The sequence below is a fragment of the Tiliqua scincoides genome, chromosome 6 (genome assembly GCF_035046505.1).
Source record: "Tiliqua scincoides isolate rTilSci1 chromosome 6, rTilSci1.hap2, whole genome shotgun sequence".
Taxonomy (NCBI): Eukaryota; Metazoa; Chordata; class Lepidosauria; order Squamata; family Scincidae; genus Tiliqua; species Tiliqua scincoides.
Genome location: NC_089826.1, coordinates 47909989 through 47923879, shown reverse-complemented (window position 1 = coordinate 47923879; position 13891 = coordinate 47909989). Strand labels below are relative to the sequence as shown.

General features: G+C 39.8%; 1 protein-coding gene across 6 annotated transcripts in view; it reads right to left on the bottom strand.

Annotated features, from left to right (window-relative positions):
- The window catches only part of RAPGEF2 (Rap guanine nucleotide exchange factor 2), a 225689-nt gene that overhangs the window by 146496 nt on the left and 65302 nt on the right, over positions 1-13891 (bottom strand). For all 6 annotated transcript variants that reach the window (XM_066631661.1, XM_066631663.1, XM_066631659.1 and 3 more), the window contains one exon: positions 862-932. In XM_066631661.1, coding sequence (XP_066487758.1) covers positions 862-932 — 71 coding nt within the window. The remainder of the gene's footprint in view (positions 1-861; positions 933-13891) is intronic.

Genomic DNA, 13891 nt, shown 5'->3' with positions numbered 1-13891 from the left:
GAACTCATCATGACCAATGTGCAGGTGCACAAAATTTCCAAAAGCAGTTCTTTCTATAGGGTATTTCAGGTTTGTAATTAACAGTGGTATTCATAGGGTACAGTAGGTATGGACATCTTTCCTGGGCACCCTTTGATGGGGGCACAACTGAGCAGAAGAAACAGGAAGCAGCCAGATCACAAAGCTGACACCTCATGTTTCAGCAGCCTCATGATATGGTTGCCTTCCCCCCCCCCCCCAATTCCTTCTGCTCAGTAGAGTCCCTTCAACAGGGACTCTTTCCACTGGAGAAGGAATGGGTGATGGCAACCTGATCACAAAGCAGCCACTACGAGCACCTCCTCCTCCAGGAGAACCCAGAAGTGATGTCATGACATCAATGCCCCAGCCATCAGGGGCTCTAGGTACACCACTGGTAATTAGCAAGTTACAGTTGTTTGGAAATTCTGCAGTGGTTACTGAGAGTTCATTGACACACACACCACAGTTTATTCAACATAAGTTGTTCACAGTAAGCCAAGAGATATATGTATTAAGGCTTGTAAAGGTTTGAAAAGTAACCTCCTCATACTAAATATTTTCTTTCTTAAGGAACTATTCTTAGAAGATTCCTGAAAAATCTTTATCACTGTGAAACTTGGCTAATTAACAAGCAACAAACTACAGCAACAGAAGAGTTCGGTTTTGGCTCAGAATAATGGTTTATGAGACAAACAGATATGGCACTGCCTTAAGGTTACTCATCTAACAGAGTTCTGCTTTCATCCAGGTAAAGCAGCACTTTGCAACAAAACTATTAATTAGTCTTCAAGTGGGATAGTGTATTGGGCAAATGTCAGGCATAATAGGTAATTATCTTACCTGAGCTGATGTTCTCTCAAATTAGACAAGGCTTCCATTCCATGCAAATAAGAATACACTATCTCCAGATCCTATCAACAGAGAAAACGATCATTAGAAATTTGTGAACACCACTTCAAATAGTACTATTAAAATATTATAATACTTGGAGGCATGGCCTATACGTGTGACATGCACAACACACCATTCCCAAAATAAAGTGAAGATTATTCTTACATCAAATGATTGCATTAAAAAAAATGAAAACTAAAGCCTGCTCTACAGACTGCGATTAACTGATTTCATTAGGAATGCTCTCAGAACTTAAGAAATTCTCTCAATTTCACCAGACAGAACTGTTTTTCAAAACATTTTTATTCCAAAAATATATGCACTTGTTCTTGATATTTTATGTTAAATATGTAAAACTTCTTTAACCAAATGAATTTCATTGTTTACTGATTTCCCTCCTCCACCCACATCTTATCACAAATGGTGAAAGCTGTAATTAGTATAATTTGCGGGTGAAAAATACATTGCCGCCACAAACACCTCGCTCCAGATATTTTATTACATTCTGATAGGATGATGCCTTATAAAATACATTGACTTAACTTTCAACCATTCAAAAGGGGGTTGCTTTTTTACTTCAAAGTTACACATGTTAGTAAAAGTATGCCAGTTAGTGGTGCCAACTTTGCACTTTCAGTCACTGTCACCAACACTCTGGTTTGAAACATATACCACATTTAGTCAGATACCATGTACCATTTATTTTCTGTGAATAAAACGTATCTTGGAGTTAAAATTCAAGCCCAAAGACAACTTTACTGAAACTGACCTCTCTACTGGGGACACCAGGTTATTTTACATGCTGAATTTTTTTTGTCTGTATAGGCGTGTCCCCACAGGGGTTCCGTTTTGCAACTCCCACCGATAGCTGAAACCATGAATACAGGCAAACACCTGTCCCCGTAGTCCCAGAGGTGCTGCACCCCCCCCCCCCGCCACAGGCGGGGGACCTCCGCTCAGAAGCTGACCTCAGAAGTTGGAAACTTGTGACTTCCAGTTTCACAGAGAAACCTGAAATGATGTTTTTAATGCCTTATAAGGCATTCAGAGGCCTGAGGAAGCCCTCCAGGGTTTCTCCGTGAAACCGGAAGTCACATGTTTTCAAGCTACTGAGCTCAGTCCAAGCTCAGCAGAGACCGGGGATGTCCATCCCCGGTCTCTGCTCAGCTCAGACTCCCCTCACCACTGGAGAGGATGTGCACAGAGGTGCGTGCATGTGGGGAGACCTGACCGGATCTGCAGGTAAGTGAATCCGATCTGTGGATATGGGCCCCCCCATACATCCAAAGCAAAGCTAAGAGGTATCAATTGTCCTTCCACAATGATCAACCATAGGAGACAGTCTTCATTTCTATACCTTCAGAGGTCTTAGCAAACTGCGTTAACTTCTGGTCAACCCTTTCATAAAGTAAAGCCTTCATTTCTAATCTCTCCCTTAACTCCTGCTTCTGGTAGGTGATGCTATTTCTGGTAAGAGCCGATTGGTACACAACCATTATATTAATGAATTTGAGCAATATGAAAGGTTTAGTTTATCAATTTTTTACATCTTACCAAAATAAGATTCTGCCCTTTTAATGTTTCTTGTTCCTTATAACATTACTCCCAAAAGCACATCTCCTGCTGCATATCTCCTGCTGTACTTTTTGCCTAATTAAACTATGTGTGCATGCATTTCATTTAATATATGCAACAAGTGTACAAGTCTTTAAAAATGTGAATCAGATTAAGTATTATCTAAAAAATACAAATCTCAATACACTGAGACATTCACTTTAAAATGACAGTATTGTCATGAACTGTTGGTTGTAACAGAATTTTTCAGCAAGACTTGGTCAAGACTCCTCATGTGCAAAATGTCAGAGGTAGAGGAGTAACCTAAATGGGAGGAGTATATAAATACTGTTAATAAAAATAATACTGCTGTTAATTGGAAACAGAACTCCTCCTCATTGTGGGGAGGATAAATTCTTTAATAAGAGTGAAGCCACTCATTCTCTCTCCTTTGGATACTATGGAGGAGAGTGGAACTTCTGGGGATTGTGACTTAAAAGGAACTTTGACTTAGTGTGCAGGGATAGTAATGGTTTTACATCAAGTCTAGGGTGTTTTAATCTGCTGTTTAGATTTAGCATCTCTAATTGTTAATTATACCGTCTAATTGGGGAAATTTTTTTCTCATTATGGTTTCTAATAAACTTCTTAAATGATAGACTTTTTTGTATGAGTAGCTTGTCCTATAAATAATTGTGTCAGGAGGATGCTTAGTCCATTTTTAATTCCTGAACTGGTGGCAGCAGAGCAACTATTGAAATGCCCCCCCCCCCAGGCCATGACAAGTACAATATTGAAGTGCTATGTAATACAGCCCATAAACAGAGTCAGGTTCTGTTTAGAACAATTAAAGAACATTCTATTGTGTTAATCTCACCAATAAGAACCAAATATTTCAACTTCAACGAACAAAGAATGGATGTTGCAGTGTAATAATTGAGTGGAATTGAGCCAAATTTATACAGAGATTTAAGTTACCCTATCCTCAATTACCAGCAAAATATGCTTTTATAGCAGCATGCAACACACAAGGAGTAAAGCCTGACAAGCGACTCAGAGCCCGATCCTGAGGTCCACGGCACAGCTCCACGCTGCAGACCCCAGTCACAAACGTGCTGTAAGGCACGTTTGCGGGGCTTACCGCTGGGCTCCCACCAGAGCTAGCCCAGTGCTGGCCGGAGCTGGGCTGTCACGCGGCAGGAGCCTGGGTTCCATGGCTTGGCGGTTCCCAGGACTGCCAGGCTGAGGAATGGGAGGTAGGGATGTGGCCGGGGGCGTGGGGGAGGCGTTCCGGAAAGGAGGGAGGCTGGCCAGAGGCGTGGCCAGGGGCGGGCGAGAGGCATGTCGGGGGAAGGGGGAGAGGCAGATCCGCGGAGCCAAGCTCCGCAGGATCCAAGGTGGTCAGCAGGGCTGCTCACCCTACACGAGTGCCTTTACCTTACTGGGGAAGGAGACAAACGTTCCCTTCTCCTGGGGAGCCTCCCGCGGGAGGCGCAGGATCTGGCGGCAGCCCTCCAAGGAGCAGCCGGTCCAGGAACTCCGGGCAGCTCAGGATTGGGCTGCCCAATTGCTGTGACAGACAATTTAGCCATCCAGCAAGACACCCACCCACCATATAGGTCATAGGGTGATGTTCTCAAAAAAACCAGACCTTTGGGTAGTAGTAGTAGTAGTAGTAGTTTATTTAACGGTCTCAGACCAGCATAAAAGCAACAATACAACTCCGCGAACACATCATATCACAACAGTCATAACTAATCTCAAGGGCAACTTAAAAGACCTTTGCAAACTACCATCTAACTACCATCCAACAGTATGGCAATATACTACCAAAAATACAAAATGAGAAAAAGCACACAAGTTTCATCTAGCATGTGGTTTTCATTACAAGTGAACATACCCAAACTCATCCAGATGTCACTTTGGGCATCTGCTCCAGCAGAGGAAAAGCAGGGTTAAAAAAAACAAAAAACCTTTTTGTAGGATGGATGGATGGATAAAATCCACCAAAATAAAGTGTATTCAATTGTTTCTCCCATTAAAACCGGTTATCAGGCTATGCATAGTAACCCAAATTTCCAAAGATTGCTCCCAATAATGATTGCTCGCTCAAAGGTCCCTTTCTCAAGTTTTTTTGGAAATGAATTTTAGTTTTCCACACATTTATTAAGGGATCCAGTGTAAAAAGAGAGCAAATATTTGCTAAAAACATTTCAACAGTTGGCCAATCAGAGCCAGCAAGAGAAATAACCAAGATTAGATGAAGGAGCACAGACAGGAAAGAGTACACACATATTCCATAATTAACTAGTGAGGGTTGGGGGGAAGGAAGCAATATTTTACATCTGTTTTTTATATGTACGAAACTAGCAACAAAAATGGAAACACGCACACACAGGCATAGGACTACTATGAAAATAGATCAAAATTTTGTTAATGTTTTCAAGCTCTGCAGAAGTCAAGCTCCTGTCATTTGTTGTCAGGAAAGATAACCCATTAAAAAACGGCTTAGAAAAGAGTGTGAATTCCTGAAAAGCTATTCTCTAAGTCACTCTAAAGCATTAAAACAGAACTTCTCTTAGGAAATAGCTCCCCCTACCATTCACAGGCAACAGAGAAAGGAATCCCCCCGCCCCCCGCATAGGTCCTTGAAGAGTCATGTACAGTATAATGTTTTGTCCTCTGACCAAGAGTACTCAGTACTCTGATCAGGCTACTCAGGCCTCTCTCTCTCTCTCTCTCTCTCTCAAAATGTGCTGTTGACTGTGCACAGATGCAGAGGGCTGAAGGATCAGGAAAACATCTCTTAATTTGATCTGAACAGTGCAATCTTAGCCATGTTGTATGCCACATATATAGCATATTGAAGCCCTTAAATATAAAGCAATAGTAGTTTAACTATCTGATTGTTCTTAAACAGAAAGAGAAAATGAACTTAGTTTTTATTGCAAACAGAAAGGAAAACTACTACCTGTACTAAGATTTTCACTTTCACTGTTACTCATGAAATATTCAACAGCTTTAATGTCAATTATCTTCAGGTTTTTTTCCTCTGAAAAGCATAAAGAAAGTGAAAATAGTTATAGAGCCCTTAGGATATTGAAGATTAACTGATGCACTGCTTAAAATTTTCCAAATATTCAAAACTGGACAAAAGCAAGGAAAATTGCTTTGCTGAGATTAACAGGATTTACCATCAACCACACAGCTTTTCAGCAACACTGTTTTGCCAAGATTCAGAGACTATCTCTAGAAGTTACTGTGCAATCTAAAACATAGATATGCATTTAGCCACAGGAAATAGATCAGCTTTCAATAAGCCTGATAAAAGTGTAAACAGCACTTCAACTTCCACAAGGTGGCAGGCTGAACTGTTTTTAGAAGACTGATTAAAAACAATCTGAATTTTAGTTAACGCAAGACTCTCTGCTAAAGCGAACAAAAAATGCTCTATTTACATCATATATAATTTTGTAGAGCTTCTTTTACATGGCAGAGTTGTTGCCAATTCCAGAGGGATGTCCTTATAATAATCTTTTCTTATATGAAAATATTTATTCAAAAGCACCAAGTATGAAATCTTTAAAAATATAATGGAATGTCTGAAATAGTGCTAGCTAGAAGTGATATCTTTAGTTCATGGAGAAATAATCTCTACAGTGCTAGAGTTTAGATCAGGGGTGTCAAACTCATTTCACACAGAGGGCCGAAGGTGATGTCATTAAGCAGAAAGTGACATCATTAAGCAGTTGATGGCCAGAAATCAACACTTTGATATCATATAGAAGCTTATTAACTGCAAATGGCAATAGAGAAAATATGCAAATCTTGATCGTATTTCAAGATATGAGAAAACCCAATTTTCATGTGGGCTGCTGTTACAGCAGTAACACCTCAGCACCGAGGAGAGCCTGAGGGCCAGATAAAAAGCTTCCAGGGGCCACATCTGGCCCCCGGGCCTTATGTTTGACAACCCTGGTTTAGATCCTTTCTAAAAAGCTTCAGCACAATCCTATTTAAATCCTGATTGTTATTAGTATGAACAATGTCAATCTGGCACGAATGTGAGTCATTGCGTTTTGGTTTCTTACAGTATCTTAAACCTCAACTTTTGACCATCAGGATTTTATTTGTGCGTGCACGCACACACGTGCGCACACACACACACACACAATATACATACTATAAGCACAACTTGCTAAATAAGCCCCAGAAGTGAAGTCACACTTTGCTATAACATTCCACTCCATCTGCAAAATACATATCAAGAATCCATAAAGGTAATAGATTAGAAAGAATAGTTTCTAACTCAATCAAGATATTAACCAACAGATACAAATAGGCAACAGCAGACAAATACTTATGGGCTGAATAGGTAACTCTAGTAAACAGACAATGAGCTTATCTCAAAAACAAAAATGGGTTTCAACCAAATACAGATGGCCAGTTTTCCAGGGTATTTTTCAGGGGGGACGGGGACCACAAATGTCAGTTACTTGATAGATGTCATGGAGGTAGGTCCCCCTCCTTACATCTCTCAGAGGAGTGAGTGGGGGAACGTGGAAAGAAGAATGTCGGGTAATGCTGTGCTTTGCAGTGAAATGCCCTTTCTGTAAGATTCAGAAACTGGGTACCCTTGGCCCCTTGGGGCAACAACGCTACAGATGGACATAACTTTTTTTAAATCAGAGACTCATTACACACATTACCAAAGGTCCCACATCCAGCCCTTTACATTTACCTAATACACCACGAGGGCTATCAAAGTGGTGAAAATCCTCTTAACACACAAACATTTTCTAGAAATTTGACTATGCAAAAAGGTTCTCAGTTTCCCATGTATTTTCTTGATATAATCCTTACAACAACTCTGTAAGGTAAATGATTATCTTAAAATTGCAGCTGAGGAATTGAGAATGAAAGTGCACGGCTTATCGAAGTCCAACCAACGAGATCATGACATAAGCAAGATTCAAACAGGTGAGCCTTTTAACCGCTACATTATACTAACTCTCCAGTGCTGTCAAAGGTCTATAGCACCCAGTGTTTCATGGCAGCCAAACAGGATAAAAACTTTTGCTGTCAGATTCTGGCTGTAGGAAGAGTACTGGAACGTGTCATAAGACTGAAGTTGTCTTTTTTCCATTAATAAACATTTCCATAGAGCAAGAAACAGAAGGCTTTGTCAACATGACGGTCTATAGTACATACAAGGCTAATTTAAAACTATTCTAAGCTAAAATATTGGTATAGAGAGATTTAAGGTTACAAGTTCATTCTTTAACACACCCATTAAATCCTTGTGTAACTATACCTCAAGGAAAACTGTTGCAAAATTGTTTCCTAGTGGAGGCAAGGGGAGTGTCTGTCAAAGAATTCAGCACAGATGAAAATTTCACTTCTTCAGGCAAGCAGCAATATGACAATGCAATACAAGTGATGTCTTCATAAGACAACAGACAAATCAACTTCCCATATTACATCATGAAATGCATCTACCAACAATATGATGAAAAGCAATATAGAAAGGTTTTTACTTGCAGTTTAACAAGAATTTATAGTTATAGAAACAAATCACAATGTTATGATTTTCATCATGAGACAACTTGCAGATGTTCTATACTATACAAAAACCGTAATGTGGGAACTCCCTATGTTTACAAACGCACACCACAGTAAGAGTTGCTGCACAAATCTAGAATCAAAGACTGAACAATATACAATAAAACCTTTGACAGGATGGAGAAACAAGAACCCATTTGGTGAATACAACTCACCTTCAGGTTAAAGGAGTTCCATAAGCACAGAGCTACAGGTCCAACCCTATAGGCCAGAAGCGCCAACGTTGCAGCCCACAGCTGTTGCTAGGTGTTGTAAAGCATGTTTATGGCGCCTGGGGGCAGGAAGCATTGGCTTTAGACCTCAGTGCCAGAAGAAGGAATACGCATGGTCACGGGGGGGGGGGGTGAGTAACACTGCCGGGCAGTGGTGCAGCTTTTGAGGGCAGGGGGAGGTTCTAGAGCGGGGGGGGGGGGTAAGATGGGGAGCAGTCAGCCTGGAAGGGGGTGGAACCAGCAAAGGCCTCCTCCTCCAGATCCTGTCCACCATGTCAGCTTACAAGGCCTGACACAGTGCTTCTCAAATCCGCACCAGAAAAATATCTGGTGCAGACTTGAGATGCCCCATTGTGGGGCGTAGGGCTTTCCTTTAGGGAAAGGGAAGAAAGTCACCTTCCCCAAAGGAGACCTCCAGTTGGCTCCCTGGGGCCACTGGATGCAGCTGTAGCCATTTTTGGTGCTGCTGCACCTGGCAGACCCAAGGAAGATGGGTCTGGGCTGTCAGTTACCCAACCTACAGATTTTGGTGAATAGTTCAGAATCTGTTAGCCAAATTGCTTCATCCCTAGACATAAGATTCTTAAAGCCTATGACACTTCCAAAGAGAAAGAACATGTTTTCTCTCTTTGGAAAATCACTGGGAGTGTGCAAGCCTTGTAATTTGCAACAGAGAAGAAATTAACTTTTTATTAGAGAATGTTTCAAGCTTACAAATAAGGAAAACAGGACAATAACAAATATAAAGTCTTGAAACATGGTTACATACACTGGAAAGATACTTGTGATCACAGGTACAGAGCATTCAGGTATAGTATGCAAGTCCATTTCAGGAAGTGAAATAATAGTGAGTTAAAAGTTCATAGGTAACTAAGTCCAAGCCTAGAGCAAGGCATGCTAACTGTGCATGTTACCAGCTTTGCCAGGCCTGCTTGCTCCCTCCCATATCAGCCTCCTTTTGAGGATCCTTGGTGGTGGAGGAGGGTCACTCTGAGTTCATGTAGTCCTCTGTAGATGGTCTCCACAGTCATTGTTGGCATGTCTGGCTTCTGCATAGGTTTAATCTAGGCATGAATTACAGCTAGGAGGCACAGAACCTGAGCACAAGGTAACATACAAAACTAAGTATGTCCATAAGAGGGAAGAAGGGGAAGAAAATAAACCTAAGATGGCATATGTTCATCTTCCACTGGTGATATATGCAAACAGGTTCAATGTTGTTCAGTTGGCATATAGTCCAGAACTGAAAACAGGCAGGGCCTACCTTCAGGCAGTGTGGGGCAGGTGGTTTGCCCCCAGGGCACCCCCTGACTCAATAGTGTCTCAGTTGGCTTGGCAGCTTCCAGAAGGGTCCACCCACAAGGCAGGTAGCCTCCAGCACTCCTGAAATTAGTGGGAGGTTGGCAAGCTGTTGCTCATCTCCTTGTGTAGAAGAGAGCAGTTTGGGGCTTGCCCCTTTGCAAGGAGTAGGGCAAGCCAAGGGTGTGTCCCCTCAATATAATTCTCCATGAATTTATAAATAGCTACTGTTCTTTGAATACTACTGCCCTTAATTCAAACAGTAGTAATTGCAGTTACAAGTGATATTGCTGAAGAAGCAGCCAATATAGAGTGAATTCCAATTAAGGTAAGCAGCTGGAGGAGGAGGAGGAGCCAACAGTGGATGAACAGACATGTCTCCAGGGGCACCTGAGAGGCAGTTTTCCCCCAAAAAACTGCAGGTCTGAAGAGGCTCTGAAGATCTTTATCAGGAGAGATAAGATCTTTCCACTGTGCAGGTACCAGAAATTTTGAAAGCCCTACGGGCGGGGGGGGGGGGGACACAAGACACAGGGAGCTTTCTTCTCAGAAACCTAATCATCAGGGACAGTATTGGGGGAGGTGCAGTGTCTGCAATCAAGCTGCTGGCTCCATGCTAAGATACCATATGGAAGAAAAAGCATGAGGCATAAAGTTTAAGTTGGAAATTTAAGATAAGTATGTGTTAATATTGACCCTGGCTTTGACTGACTGATTTGGCTAAAAGCCCTGAATACACTGAGGGCGTTAATGAGAAATTTTTTAAGGGTGTTGAAAGTGCTCTTTATCTTTGTAGTGGAATAAATCAGTCGTGGATTACAATTATAAATATAATTTGGTGTGTGGACTAAAATCCAGAATTACTTGTGGACATAATTTTTATTAGATTTGAAAGAGTTTTGTCTCCTTGAGACTGTTTCTTTGGTTTTTCTCCATTAATCACACTGTTATCTGTAAGAAAAATTAAAAAATGCCTGACTGAAAAAACATGTGGTGGAAGTAAGGAGAATAATACGCTGTGGACATCTTGTGGATCAGAGAGAAATAGCAAGATGGAGCCTGTTCCAGATATTTGGACTCAAATGATCCTCAAAAATTTGGAAAAATTGCTCACAATGAGAAGACAGCAGTTGAGTTGGTCCTTGCAGATTCAAGCCAGTTTAAAGACTCTCAACAGATAGAAGTGTGCAAGGAGCAATTGGAAGATGTGAAGAAAACAGAAGATAAACAGAAAGAGAAAGCGGAAAAGATGATAGTGAGAGATGAAATCATCAGAAGAGTGGATACAGAAATTAGAAGAGAGAAAATCAACAGGATCTAGAAGGGATGCTGATGGAGACTGAAATAGAGAAGATGGACAGAGTAACATGGGTGCACAAAATACAAAATTTGTTAGAACAAGAAGAAGAAAACATATCCCAGTTAATTGGAAGAATGAACATACCTTATACAAGAAAGTGTGGGCTTATTGGATTCTGTTATGGAGATAAATTATTAAAGATATTACGAAGAAAGAAAGAAAGAAAGAAAGAAAGAAAGAAAGAAAGAAAGAAAGAAAGAAAGAAAGAAAGAAAGAAAGAAAGAAAGAAAGAAAGAAAGAAAGAAAGAAAGAAAGAAAGAAAGAAAGAAAGAAAGAAAGAAAGAAAGAACTGAGGGTTAAAGAAAATTGTAGGATTTTATTTAGTTAATAACTGGTTTAAATTTACTAAATAAATATATACGAAATTGATATATATGAATTAGAATGAATTAGAAAAAATAGCAGGAAATGTTAGCTTGTGGATGAATTGTTTTATAGGTGGTTATTATGTTAAAGAAAAAATGTAATCAGATTGGAGAATGGTAAAGAACATATAAGAGATTGTTGGTTTTATTATAATTTGGAAATTAGATTATTATTATTTGACATTAATGAGTAATTGAACTAGTTGAGATGATAAATAGTGAATATTTAGAAAAGATATTATAGGGAATTAGGAAAAATCTATTTGATATAGGAAATATATAAATGAGTAGAAGAGTTAGAAGTAGATGGAATAATTGTTTTATATGTTATGCTTTGGTAATTAGATTATTTTGTTTTAATATTAATGAGTAATTGAAGTAAGTTTATGTTTGATAGAAAGTGAAAATTTAGAAAATATAGTACAGGGCATTAGGGAAAATTTAGTATATTATATAAATAAATGGATAAACTAATAAGAGGCAGAAATAGATGAGTAGTAGATTAGGAGATATAGTATGATTAATGAGTAATGATATACGGTATTTAGCACTCCTAAATGTATGTCATATGTTTGTATATCTGTGTGCGTTGATTCTAAATAAATAAATAAATGATGAGCGGCTGTAAAACATGTGTTGATGGAGACCATACCAAGAATTCTATCCAGTAGTAGAATTTCTCCCTCCCAAAATAAGGATCTGATGTTTGTAAAATAGTAACATACAAATTTATTTAAAAGTGGGGGGGGGGGAACCAAACCTGTTCTAAAGATACTTTGTTCATTGCTATTCTTCTTGAACTCTGTTATAAATTCCTACTAACATTTTATTTAACTTTGACATCAACTATGAAACCTTCACAATGGTCAATTTAAAATATTTTCATGCTAGATGGTAAAGATTTTTATGGAGACTATGAAAAATTCCAAGATAGTAACAGTAAAATGAGCAAACATGGTCAGTCAGCACATTTTACTTTTTTCAGTTTACTGAAAAGGCATTTTTCTGTTAAATGCATGTTTAGGAAATATGATCAAACATCTCTGTTTCTAAGGAAGATAAAGATAATTGGGACATACATTGCATCATACTGTTAAGGAAAAAATAGGTTACGAGGGGAGAAAAAGAAGGTACGTAAGTGCAGCAGCAGCAAAAGGAAGATGCAGGAGGAGCCCTCTCAGGATGGGAGAAGAAGGGGAGGAACTGAATTATGGAGAACTCTTTTGAACATTCTGGGGCAGAGGTCTCACGGAGTATGTACACTCCCCTTGCCTTGCTCCAACAGATTTTCTTGACCAATAGTTCTCAAACTTTTTAGCACTGGGACCCACTTTTTAGAATGACAATCTACCAAGACCCACCAGAAGTAGCATCCTTAACCTGGAAGTGATGTCATGGCCAGAAGCAACATCAAGCAGGAAAAATTTTTAACACTCCCCATGTTACAAAATCAAATCAAATCAATTCAGTAAGTTAAAAGTTTACAATAAGTTTAAAAATTTATTTAAAATAAAGAACCTCCTAAACCCCCAAGCAGTGCTGATCTGTTTTTTTTTTAATTCCCAAACATCCCAAAGGTTGCAATTGTATCTGCATTAACCGGGGAGTAAGCGCTATTGACTATCACTGTTAAAAACATATAAATAGTAGCCTGTTAAAAGTACAGGTCTGAAATATTTCTCCAAGTCACATACCATGGTAGCATCAAGTTTGATACATGGAACAATGGTGCAACCAATTAACTTTTCTTCTATTAAATAAATGGATACTCCCTAAAAAAGGCCCAGATTCTACCTACCATAGATACTCGCCTATAAGCCAATCTCACAGAGAAGTTAGGGGCAGATTTCTGAGCCAAAATCATGGCATTTTCTATGGCCCTTGGATAAGTCAAGGGTTAAACTTAGGGGGGAGGATATCTGACTATAGTTTTGTCTGATTTTACCTGAGGCCAGATCCTGAAATGTAACCTAACAGCAATTGTTATCTAAGAACTGTACAGTCTCTAATTTATTAAAAATATAGTAAAATATCCTAAGATAAGTTTTTATTCTTTAGCTTTTTAAATTATGATCTTTTTAAATTCTGGTCACAACCTTTTTGTAAACACTATCAGAGTAAGTGCACTGTAACCAACATACCAGTAGAACAGTGGTTCCCAACCTGGGGTACATGTATCCCCAGGGACACTCAACAGGACCTTTAGGGAATTGAATAATGGCAGAAAAAGGGAAGCAGTACTCCAAAATGCCTTGCAGGGCCAGTAAGGCAGGAAGGAGGGGAAGCAACTAGTTAGCTGTGAAAGCCCCACCAACAGCTAATTTTTGGTGATCAATTTGGTGATGGGCAGGAGGTCTGGTCTAGAGGGTAGAGCCTCCATTTGCCTGAAGATAACATCCACAAGGTCGCCAGTTCGAGGCCACCGGCACCGTGCGACCTTGAATCAGCTGACAAGCTGAAGCCAAGCTATTCCATCTGCTCTGAGCGTGGGAGGATGGAGGCCAGAGTGTGAAACCAGATCAGAGTGACACACCTGGACTGTTGTGGTTCTTGAAAGATAGAACCTT